Here is a 12,847-nt window from a genome sequence, read left to right as displayed (position 1 = left end):
GGAAGGTTGGTTAAGAAGGTTCAATGGTTGGGTATTAATGGTGGAGTAGCAAGATGGATTCAACAGTGGCTGAATGGGAGATGCCAGAGAGTAATGGTGGATGATTGTTTGTCAGGTTGGAGGCCAGTGACGAGTGGGGTGCCACAGGGATCTGTGTTGGGTCCACTGTTGTTTGTCATGTACATCAATGATCTGGACGATGGTGTGGTAAATTGGATTAGTAAGTATGCAGATGATACTAAGATAGGTGGGGTTGCGGGTAATGAAGTAGAGTTTCAAAGTCTACAGAGAGATTTATGCCAGTTGGAAGAGTGGGCTGAAAGATGGCAGATGGAGTTTAATGCTGATAAGTGTGAGGTGCTACATCTTGGCAGTACAAATCAAAATAGGACGTACATGGTAAATGGTAGGGAATTGAAGAATGTAGGTGAACAGAGGGATCTGGGAATAACTGTTCACAGTTCCCTGAAAGTGGAATCTCATGTAGATAGGGTGGTAAAGAAAGCTTTTGGTGTGCTGGCCTTTATAAATCAGAGCATTGAGTATAGAAGTTGGGATGTAATGTTAAAATTGTACAAGGCATTGGTGAGGCCAATTCTGGAGTATGGGGTACAATTTTGGTCGCCTAATTATAGGAAGGATGTCAACAAAATAGAGAGAGTACAGAGGAGATTTACTAGAATGTTGCCTGGGTTTCAGCAACTAAGTTACAGAGAAAGGTTGAACAAGTTAGGGCTTTATTCTTTGGAGCGCAGAAGGTTAAGTGGGGACTTGATAGAGGTTTTTAAAATGATGAGAGGGATAGACAGAGTTGACGTGGAAAAGCTTTTCCCACTGAGAGTAGGGAAGATTCAAACAAGGGGACATGACTTGAGAATTAAGGGACTGAAGTTTAGGGGTAACATGAGGGGGAACTTCTTTACTCAGAGAGTGGTAGCTGTGTGGAATGAGCTTCCAGTGAAGGTGGTGGAGGCAGGTTCGTTTTTATAATTTAAAAATAAATTGGATAGTTATATGGATGGGAAAGGAATGGAGGGTTATGGTCTGAGCGCAGGTATATGGGACTAGGGGAGATTATGTGTTCGGCACGGACTAGAAGGGTCGAGATGGCCTGTTTCCGTGCTGTAATTGTTATATGGTTATATGACGTATTAAAACGACTTATATCCTTTGCTCCTGGGCATTGAGCTGTACGTTCTCCCCGTGACCTGCGTGGGTTTTCTCCGGGATCTCCGGTTTCCTCCCACACTCCAAAGACGTACAGGTTTGCAGACTAATTGGCTTTGTAAAAGTTGTAAATTGGCCCTAGTGTGTGTAGGATGGCGTCAGTGAGCAGGGATTGCTGGTTGGCATGGACTCAGTGAGTCGAAGGGCCTGTTTTGTTGCTATATCTCTAAACTAAACTAAACATAAGTGTATTATTAGTAGACAAAAGTGCTGGAGAAACTCAGCGGGTGCAGCAGCATCTATGGAGCGAAGGAAATAGGCAACGTTTCGGGGGGCCCGAAACGTTGCCTATTTCCTTCGCTCCATAGATGCTGCTGCACCCGCTGAGTTTCTCCAGCACTTTTGTCTACCTTCGATTTTCCAGCATCTGCAGTTCCTTCTTAAACACATAAGTGTATTGTTTGGTCAGTTGGGTTTAGAAAAGAGAAACAGCATCCTCCATCTGTTCGACATGTAATTGTTAATAGTTTACGACGGCCATTTTACTGTACAACCTGCAAACACTTTCTTAAAACGTCTTGAGTAGGAAAAATTCCAAAATATAAAATGAAATACTTTCCTGTATTCGACCAGATGGGGTTAGGACGATTGAAATGGATTGTAAGATACAGCATGGAAACAGGCCCTTCGGCCCACTGAGTCCATGGTGACCATCGATCTCCCGTTCACACTAGTTCTATTTTTAGGAAGGAACTGCAGATGCTGGTTCATACCGAACATGGACACAAAATGTTTAGTTTAGTTTAGAGATACAGCGCGGAAACAGGCCCTTCGGCCCACCGAGTCCGCGCAGACCAGTGATCCCCGCTCATTAACACGACCCTACACACATTAGGGACAATTTTACATTTAACATTAACCTACAAAACCTGTACGTCCTTGGAGTGCGGGAGGAAACCGGAGATCTCGGAGAAAACCAACGCAGGTCACGGGGAGAACGTACAAACTCCGTACAGACAGCACCCGTAGTCAGGATCGAACCTGGGTCTCTGGCGCTGTGAGGCAGCAACTCTACCGCTGCGCCACCATGCCACCTTAAAATGCTGGAGTGTCTCAGTGGGTCAGGCAGCATCTCCAGAGAAAATTTGATCAATTTCCCTCGCGGGATAAATAAAGTTCTATCGCTGACGTTTCGGGTCGGTCTGCGGACCCGGAAAAGTCGTTGTATTCCTTTTCTCCGGAGATGCTGCCTGACCCGCTGCGTTACCCCAGCACTCTGTGACTATCTGTAGTTCTGTTTCATGTCGTTGCCGGTGAAGGTATCAGCGAGTTGCACTCACCAGAGTCAGCAGGAGACTTACTGCGACGTGAAGCTCCAGAGCCCTTGCCCGCTGATCTCTGAGTGGCGTTGACTGGTTTACCTCCCGCGGTTGTCTTCACCACACGGCATTCTGGTTTCAAGTACAAAAGAGGGTACGTTAACGAAGAAATGGGTATAAATAACAGTCCAATGTCCTGCACCATCACAACCACTGGCATCTGATTTTCCCGGGCTCCTCACATATGGGGGGGGAGGGGGGGGGTTGTGTGTTTTTTTCATTCTTACACCAACTATGGAAGCCATCCACTGCCAGCCATTCAATGGGGTCACTGATAGACACTGCTGGAGTAACCCAGCGGGTCGGGGAGCATATCTGGAGAGAAAGGAGGGGTCGTGTTTTGGATCGGGACCCTTCTTCAGACTCATTCTAAAGGTCGAGACAACTGGTATAGTCGCTGCCTCACAGCGCCAGAGCCTTGGGGTTGGGTGCTGTCTGTACGGAGTTTGTACGTTCTCTCCGTGACCTGCGTGGGGGTTTGCTCCGGGTGCTCCGGTTTACTCCCGCACTCCAAAAGGCGTGCAGGTTTGTAGGTTAATTGCTTCTGAAAATTGTCCCTCGGGTGTAGGATAGAGCTAGTGTGCGGGGATCGCTGGTTGGAGCGGACTCTGCAGGCCGAAGGGCCTGTTTCCACACTGTATCACTACTCTAAACAACATGTAAATATCATTACCATGTCTATCATTACCATGTACACTGTTATGTCGATGAGCTTCATGCATGCAAGAAAACTCATTGCACCCTAGTGTGTTGGACCATAAACTAATCTGAACCTAAAAAAACAATCGAGTGGGGATTTGGAAAACTAAAGAAAATAAGACACTCTAATGAGATTTTATTTACTCAATGCATGCAATTGTCATTAGTTGTTACCCATTGGATAGAACATAGAACAGTACAGCACAGGAACAGGCCCTTCGGCCCACAATATCTGTGCCGAAGTCGATGCCAAGATCAACTCTTATCAGCTTACACATAATCCATACCCCTCCATTCCCTGCATATCCATATGTCTATCCAAAAGTCTGTCAAACGCCACTATCGTAGCTGCCTCCACCACCACCCCCAGCAACACGTTCCAGGCACCCACCCGTGAACAAAACTTGCCCGCACATCTCCTTTGAATTCTCCCCCTCTCTCACCTTAAAGCTCTGCCCTCCAGTATGAGATATTTCCATGGTGGGAGAAGGGTTCTGACAGTCTAATTGATCTACGCCTCTCATCATTTTATATATACGTCTATCAGGTCCGTGTTATCTTTGATATGCCCTATCTGTTAAATTTCCCACAACCCATAATCCAACTCACAGCACATTTGGGATATGTTCAGCTGTTTCTCATTAGATGAAACACGACTGCCTCTGTGGCCATTTTACCAAAGCAACATAATGGGCACTTTACTAAAGGACACATTATATAAGAGCAACGAGGATGATTCTCAATTAAAGGGGCAGCCAGAAACAATATCCATGGCACCAGAATACCTCAACTGGACGTTGTTATAATGAGGGGCTGTTGCAGAACTCAGCGTTTATTCCAAAATCGATTAATCATAGTCACAAAGGGGGGTCACAGGCCCTTCGGCCCAACCCGTCCATGCCGACCAACATGCCCCAACTGAGGCTATTTGCCGCATTTTGCAAATCCCTCCATTTCTTTCCTTTCCATGTACTTGTCCTCATGTCTTTTTAAAGCTGTTATACTTTAGAGATACAGCATGGAAACAGACCATTCGGCCCACTGAGTCCATGCCGACCGTCGATCACCCGTTCACATTAGTTCTATGTTACCCCGCTTTCTCATCCACTCCCTACAATCTGCATAGGGTCAATTAACCTACAAAGCCACAGGTCTTTGGTATGTGGGAGGAAACCGGAGCACCCGGAGAAAACCCACGCGGTCACACAGAGAGGACGTGCAAGTTCCACACAGATAGCACCCAAGGTCAGGATTGAACCCAGATCTCTGCCGCTGTTAGGCAGCAGCACTACCAGCTGTGCCAGTTCACCGCCCTTATTCTAGCTGTACCTCAATTAACTCCTCTACCAGCTCGTTCCGTATGCCCTCCCCCCTGTGAGTGAAAAGATTGCTCCTCAGGTTCCTATCTTTCGCCTCTCACCTTAAACCCCATGTCCTTTAGTTTAGTTCAATTCAGATTTACTTTAGAGATACAGCGCGGAAACAGACCCTTCAGCCCACCCAGTCCGAGCTGACCTGCGATCCCCGCGCACTAACACTATCCTACTAACGTACACACTAGGGACAATTTACAATTTTACCGAAGCCAATTAACTTACAAACCTGCACGTCAGGGAGGAATCCAGAGCACCCGGAGAAAACCCACACAGGTCACACGTACAAACTCCGTACGGACTGCACCCGTAGTCAGGATGGAACCCGGGTCTCTGGCGCTGTGAGGCAGCAACTCTACCGCTGCGCCACCGTGCCGCCCTATGCTTATGTTTCAGCTCCCCTGGCTAAAGGGCTCTGTGCATTCATTACTACAGAGATGCTGCGCTAACATCAAATGGCTGCTGGGCAGAAATAAAACCCTCTGACCTTGATATGAACTAGATTTTATAATCTATGGGATATTACTGGCAAATCACCAGGAAAACATTTTGAAATATTTGGTCACTGGTGCATGAAGTTCAGGCAATCTGCTGGAAAGATTATGCCTGAGGCAGATAAGATTAAACTACATTGAACTTTAGATCTAATTTTTTTTCACAGATAAAGATTTATTTAAATAGCGATGAAATATATTGCATCCAAATGTCCCTTTCAGATTAATGACAAGAGTTCAATTTATAAACAGCATGGAAACAGGCCCTTCGGCCCAACGGGTCTGCACCGATCATCAGTTCACACTAGCTCTGTGTTATCCCACCTTCTCAACCACTTTCTACATGTTAGGCGCAATTTGCTTTTACAAAAGTCAATTAACCTACAAGCCCGCACGTCTTTGGGATGTGGAAGGAAACGGGAGTACCCAAAGAAAACCCACGTGGTCACAGGGAGAACGTGTAAACTCCACCCACAGACCGCAGCAGAGGTCAGGATCGAACCTGGGACTCTAGCGTTTGAGGCAGCGGCTCTAGCACACTATGTTGGTCGCAACAAAGAACTGCAGATGCTGGTTTATACCAAAGACACACAAAAAGTGCTGGAGTAACTCAGCGGGACAGACAACATCTCCTCACTACATGTCCAGAAGAAGGGAAGGTACATTCTAAGAACTGATGACATTAGATAGACACAAAATGCTGGAGTAACTCAGCGGGACAGGCAGCATCTCTGGAGAGAAGGAATGGGTGACGATTCGGGTCGAGACCCTTCTTCAAACTAAGTTAGTTCTCACTGCTCCCCCATTGTGTTAAAATTAACTTCATAACATGCAACTCGTAATTTTACCAGATCTGTTTTCTTTCCACCTATTACGTAATTAACTTATTTTTAATTCAAACTAATAATTATTCTGTCTTGTCTGTTTCTCAGTGGGTTTCTAACATTGGACAGCACGGTGGCACAGCAGTAGAGTTGCTGCCTCACAGCGTCGGAGACCCAGGCTCAATCCTGACTGCGGGAGCGGTTTGAACGCTCTCCCTGTGACCACGTGGGTTTTCTCCAGGTGCACTGGTTTCCGCTCACACTCCAAAAACGTACAGGTTTGTAGGCTAAATTGGCTTTGGTAAAAATTGTCAAATGTCCCTATTGTTTAGGATAGTGCTAGTGTACGGGGCGATTGCTGGTCGGTGCGGACTCGGTGGGCCGAAGGTCCCGTTTTCACGCTGTATCTCCAAAGTGCATAGTGAGTCAGTGATGCATTTTTGAGTCTCCAAGCAAAGTCAATAAATAAGAATTTGGGCACAATTTTCATTCCTTCCCCTTGGACCTTGTATCTAATTAAACAAGACCTACAGAAAAAGTGGAGTGTTGCATATCCTGGCCGAATCCTGCTCCTACCCCTTAATGAACTGTAAAGCAGTGAATGGAAATGGAAAAGGAGAAGATAGCAAAAACGACAAGGAAGGGAAGAGGCCATATTCAAACCTGGACAATAAATGTTGGCAGCAATTAACAAATAGGCAGCCTGAAGAGCCAGTGTAAAATAATCACACACAAGCGTAAATCAAAATAGAGCACATTCAACAGTAGCATCGCAAGATAAAGAGCTGTTAGGACTTTGAAGAGAAATATAGTAACAGTAAATAAAACAGGCCAACCACTGAACATCAAGAGAAAGAGGAAAAAAATAGCTCTAAAATGTTCTCGTCTGAATTGCAAACTGAGCAGACAGCAGTTGGCTAAATCAGTGACACTAATGGATTTCTGCGGTCAATGGCTATCTCGTCATCCTCACCAGTGTATCCAGCCCCAATAATGCAAACATTTCTGCTGCTTAAAGTCCAGCAGCGGCAAATCCTTTACTTACCAACATCAAAACCTGCCAGCGTCCGACTTCTCTGTACCTCTTGGAGAGTACAAAAGTTTTAATCAGAGAGTTAACAGATCACAACACCTGGAACATCTGAGCTAACTTCCTCCACTTACATACAGTGCCCTCCACAATGTTTGGGACAAAGACCCATCATTTATTTATTTGCCTCAATAATTCACAATTTGAGATTTGTAATAGAAAAAAAAAATCACATTTGGTTAAAGTGCACATTGTCTGATTTTAATAAAGGCCATTTTTATACATTTTGGTTTCAGCATGTAGAAATTACAGCTGTGTTTATACATAGTCCCCCCATTTCAGGGCACCATAATGGTTTGGGACACAGCAATGTCATGTAAATGAAAGTAGTCATGTTTAGTATTTTGTTGCATTTCCTTTGACTGCCTGCGATTCATAGACATCACCAGTTGCTGGGTGTCTTCTCTGGTGATGCTCTGCCAGGCCTGTATTGCAGCCATCTTTAGCTTATGCTTGGTTTAGGGGCTAGTCCCCTTCTGTTTTCTCTTCAGCATATAAAAGGCATGCTCAATTGGGTTCAGATCGGGTGATTGACTTGGCCACTCAAGAATTGACCATTTTTTAGCTTTGAAAAACTCCTTTGTTGCTTTAGCAGTATGTTTGGGATCATTGTCTTGCTGTAGAGTGAACGGCCGGCTATTGAGTTTTGAGGCATTTGTTTGAACGTGCAGATAGGATGTGTCTATACACTTCAGAATTCATTATGCACCATCAGCAGTTGTATCATCAATGAAGATAAGTGAGCCAGTACCTTCAGCAGCCATACATGCCCAGACCATAACACCCCCACCACCGTGTTTCACAGATGAGCTGGTATGCTTTGGATCTTGGGCAGTTCCTTCTCTCCTCTATACTTTGCTCTTGCCATCACTCTGATATGTTAATCTTCATCTCATCTGTCCACAAGACCTTTTTCCAGAACCGTGGTTGCTCTTTTAAGTACTTCTTGGCAAACTGTAACCTGGCCATCCGATTTTTGCAGCTAACCAGTGGTTTGCATCTTGCAGTGTAGCATTGTATTTCTGTTCATGAAGTCTTCTGCAGACAGTGGTCATTGACAAATCCACACCTGACTCCTGAAGAGTGTTTGTCAGACAGGTGTTTGGGGATTTCCTTTATTATAGAGATAATTCTTCTGTCATCAGCTGTGACAGGGTCTTCCTTGGCCTGCCAGTCCCTTTGCGATTAGTAAGCTCACCAGTGCTCTCTTTCTACTTAATGATGTTCCAAACAGTTGATTTTGGTAAGCCTAAGGTTTGGCTGATGTCTCTAACTGTTTTATTCTTGTTTCCCAGTCTCATAATGGCTTTTTTGACTTTCATTGGCACAACTTTGGTCCTCATGTTGATAAACAGCAATAAAAGTTTCCAAAGGTGATGGAAAGACTGGAGGAAAGACTAGGTGCTGAGAGCTCTCTTATACCTGCATTAAGGAGGCATTTAAACACACCTGAGCAATTACAAACACCTGTGAAGCCATGTGTCCCAAACATTACGGTGCCCCGAAATGGGGGGACTATGTATAAACACAGCTGTAATTTCTACACGGTGAAACCAAATGTATAAAAATGCCCTTTAATAAAATCTGACAATGTGCACTTTAACCACATGTGATTTTTTTCTATTACAAATCTCAAATTGTGGAGAACAGAGGCAAATAAATAAATGATGGGTCTTTGTCCCAAACATTATGGATGGCACTGTATAAACATAGAAACATAGACAATAGGTGTAGGAGTAGGTCATTCAGCCCTTAAAGCCAGCACCACCATTAACTGTGATCATGGCTGATCATCCACAATCAGTACCCCGTTCCTGCCTTCTCCCCATATCCCTTGATTCCACACTTAGTGTCATTGTTTTCTCTCAGGGATATTTAGTTTACGTTGGTTTAGAGATACAGCGCGGAAACAGACCCTTCGGCCCACCGATTCCGCGCCGACCAGCCATCCCCGGACATTAACACCACCCTACACAGGCGAGGGACACTTTGTTTTTACATTTAACACCAAGCCAATTAACCTACAAACCTGTACGTCTTTGGAGTGTGGGAGGAAACCGAAGATCTCGGGGAAAACCCAGGCAGGTCACGGGGAGAAGGTACAAACTGCGTACAGGCAGCGCCCGTATTCGGGATCGAACCCGGGTCTCTGGCGCTGTAAGGCGGCAACTCTACCCACTACGCCGCTGTGCCGCACTTGCGCCATTGTGCCACCCCTAATTTTAGTCCAGACAAACAGCATGGAAACAGGGCCTTCGACCCCTCCCCGCCCCCCCGCCCTCCCTCCCTCCCACCCCTAGTCCACATCGACCATCGATCACCCATACATATTAATTCCACTCCATACACACTAGAGGGCAATTAACAGAGGACAATTAATTTATAAATCCGCACGTCCTTGGGATGTGGGAGGAAACCGGAGTGAATTTTTTTTTCACAAGGACTTTGCATTCCTGAAACTTAATGAGACAGTTATAAACATGGAAATCAATTAATCAAATGGCATTATCCTTATAAAACAAGTTTGCACCACCCTTAGTTTCCAATATTGTGGTTCCAAAAGCAATTGAAATTCACAACAATCTATAGAGGTTTTATCTTTATGTGCTCTCTATGCTTACGCCCTGACAACACGTAACTATTAATCAGTATTGTGCTTCTAGTAATCACTAATGCAATCGAAAACTTGCACATCTTGAGTCTGCTCACATAGAAAGGTTGGGATTCTGCCACTTTTTCAATGGTTGAAGTGTTCTTAGAGCAATTTACATAAGCAATTGATTAGTGCGGGTGTCAGTGTTTATGGGGAGAAGACAGGAGAATGGGGTTGGGAGGGAGAGATAGATCTGCCATGATTGAATGGCGGAGTAGACTCGATGGGCCGAATGGCCTAATTCTGCTCTTTAATATATTAATTTAGTTTAATTTTTATCATTTAAAAAGCAGGAAATAAAAGTACCCAGGCAGACAATTAGAGACACATTTACAACACGCTGGTTGGTCTAGAAATGAGTGTTAAGTCATTAATCGCCTTTAATCTTCAGCATGTTGGTCTGTCGATCTCTTAGCCTCCTCCTAGTTTCCTTTTGCAGACATTGACATTGACAAGAATATCTTGGCCACGTGATGAGAGGGTGCAGCACTTTCTGATACTGATTTTATCGAGGTGTATAAAATCATGAGAGGAATAGATCGGGCAGATGCACAGAGGCTGCGTCTCTGTTCCTTGGAGCGCAGGAGGATGAGGGGTGATCTTATAGAGGTACATCAGATCATGAGAGGAATAGATCGGGTAGAGTCTCTTGCCCAAAGTAGGTGAATCGAGGACCAGAGGGCATAGGGTTAAGGTGAGGAGGAAATGATTTAACAGGATTTTGAGGGGTAACCTTTTCACACAAAGGGTGGTGGAGGTATGGAACAAGCTGCCAGAGGAGGTAGCTGAGGCAGGGGCTATCCCAACCTTTATGTTACAGTTAGACAGGTACATGGATAGGACACGTTTGGAGGGCTATGGACCAAACACAGGCAGATGGGACTAGTGTAGCTGGGACATGTTGGCGGGTGTGGGCAAGTTGGGCCGAAGGGCCTGTTTCCATGCTGTATCACGCTATGACTTTACCCTTGTAATTATTCCTTGAACTTTATGCAGGAGAAAAAAAATATATTGTATAAGTTCATAAAGAGGATTTGGTGAACTTAATCCAACTTTAGAATACGGGCCCATTATCTAATATGCTCCTGTACTCAAAATAATACAGAATAGGACTTTCAACATTTGTGTTTGGTTCAGGCTATACTTTGGCTTAGGAGCAGCACCAAATCCAATTAAATAATGTCTTCCTTTATTGGAGTTTAGTTGAGAGATTACTCTGGCAGCTCGTTCCACAGACCTAATGTGGAGAAATACATTGTTGAAAACACTGAAATAAAAAAATTAAGCTCAGTCAATTCAATCAGTAATGTTATCGAGATATTTATAGAAGGGGATAGACTTTTGATCCACTTGGGGCTGATGAGAAGCATGTTCAGTGATAACTCTTTGAAAACAAAGAATAAAATGAATGGCGCTGTGAGAATTCTATCGCTTGGCTTGCAGTGGGACAACTTGAGATGTAATGGGACTGAAGGGATTGACAAAGAGCTGGAAGGGGGGGATGGGGTGAAAGAGAGCGTCTCATTAAAAGATGCAGCGTGGAAACAGGCCCTTCGGCCCATCAAGTCCACGCCATCCATCGACCACCCATTTGCACAAGTTCTATGTTCTCCCACTTTCCCATCCACTTCCTACACACTGCCTTCATTTCAGTTCCATGCTAAAGAGCTCTGCGCAAACAATTTAGTTTAGTTGAAAGATACAGCATGGGAACAGGCCATTCGGCCCACCGAGTCCATGCCGACCAACTGTTCCCACTAGTTGGATGAGAATCCCAATCTCTCATCCATTCCCTGGGCAATTTACAGAGGGCATACCAACCCACACGTCCATGGGATGTGGGGAGAAACAAATGCTGTCTGACCCATTGAGCATTGCCAGCCGTTTCTGTTTGGCTGCTATTTATTTTGTTTAACTAACGAGAAGAGAGCATTTTCAGAGTCGGGACGCATTCTTAAGTCATGGCCCATCTGATAAATCAGAGGAAGTTTCCAACCAATTTAAACATCCTCTTAAAGTCAGATAACATTCATGTTCTTACCAATAGGGACGTGGATGAGGATGATGCCTCTAATGTCTGCACTCCCTGGGTGTATGCCTGTGTGTGTGCACAGTCTTACAGCTGGACCGGGTAACAAGGTGGCACGGTGGCGCAGCGGTAGAGTTGCTGCCTCACAGCGTCAGAGACCCGGGTCCGATCCTGACTACGGGCGCTGTCTGTACGGAGTTTCTACGTTCTCCCCGTGATCTGCGTGGGTTTTCTCCGGGATTTCAGGTTTCCTCCCACTCTCCAAAGACGTGCAGGTTTGTAGGTTAATTGGCTTGGTGTCATTGTAAATTGTCCCTAGTGTGTGTAGGGTAGTGTTAGTGTACGGGGTGATTGCTGGTCGGCGCGGACTCGGTGGGCTGATGGGCCTGTTTCCGCGCTGTATCTCTAAACTAAACTAAAATATTGAAAAATCTTCCGTAGAATGTCAAAAATCCTTGCACTTGTTGGAATTCATTTCCTATCAGGTAGTTTTTAAGCGGTGAAACGTTTCACTAAATTTGGTTCCTGATGTAGGTTCTTGGGGCCAGAAGGATCAGTATGGGTTTGTAATTTATTCACAGTCTTAATCCTAACAGAGCTTACCATTTTCATCCAGTGAGAAGTCGTCTTGGGCATAGCGAAACTTTTCTGGCCCGCAAGCTATGAAGACATCATCATCTCCAAAGAAGTCCTGCAGGCAAGCCACCTGGAACAAGCAAACAACAATCTATTAGCGTGCTACGCCACAAAATAGTCAAGTCAAGAGTGTAGTAAGGAACTGCAGATGCTGATTTAACACAAAAAGCTGGAGTAACTCAGCGTGACAGGCAGCACCACTGGAGAGAAGGAATGGGTGACGTATTGGTTCTGACGGGTCTCGACTTGAAACGTCACCCATTCCTTCTCTCCAGGGATGCTGCCTGTTCCTCTCATAGTCAATAGTGCTTCATTTGTCAGGTATGCAACTGCACATATATATCATACATGGACAGGGTGGCGCGGTGGCGCAGCGGTAGAGTTGCCGCCTTACAGCGCCAGAGACCCGGGTTCGAACCTGACTACGGGACCTGGTTGTACGGAGTTTGTACGCTCTCACCGTGACTGCGTGGATTTTCTTTGAGATATTCGGTTTACTCCCG

The 12,847-nt window shown here is 45.2% G+C and overlaps 1 protein-coding gene across 4 annotated transcripts in view; it reads right to left on the bottom strand.

Moving 5' to 3' along the window:
• Nucleotides 1-12,847, bottom strand: part of dcx (doublecortin) — a 149,172-nt gene that overhangs the window by 17,350 nt on the left and 118,975 nt on the right. Inside the window, exons 4-6 of one of the 4 annotated variants that reach the window (XM_033030798.1) lie at nucleotides 12,312-12,414; nucleotides 6,982-7,020; nucleotides 2,529-2,618 (exon numbers count right to left, since the gene is read on the bottom strand). In XM_033030798.1, coding sequence (XP_032886689.1) covers nucleotides 2,529-2,618; nucleotides 6,982-7,020; nucleotides 12,312-12,414 — 232 coding nt within the window. Of the gene's footprint in view, nucleotides 1-2,507; nucleotides 2,619-6,981; nucleotides 7,021-12,311; nucleotides 12,415-12,847 lie in introns of all 4 variants that reach the window. The other 3 variants (XM_033030797.1, XM_033030800.1, XM_033030799.1) reach the window with 3 other exon arrangements.

Source organism: Amblyraja radiata, chromosome 12 (assembly GCF_010909765.2).
Source record: "Amblyraja radiata isolate CabotCenter1 chromosome 12, sAmbRad1.1.pri, whole genome shotgun sequence".
NCBI lineage: Eukaryota > Metazoa > Chordata > Chondrichthyes > Rajiformes > Rajidae > Amblyraja > Amblyraja radiata.
The sequence above is the reverse complement of the archived record's forward strand: the minus strand, read 5'-3'. Positions and strand labels throughout refer to the sequence as shown.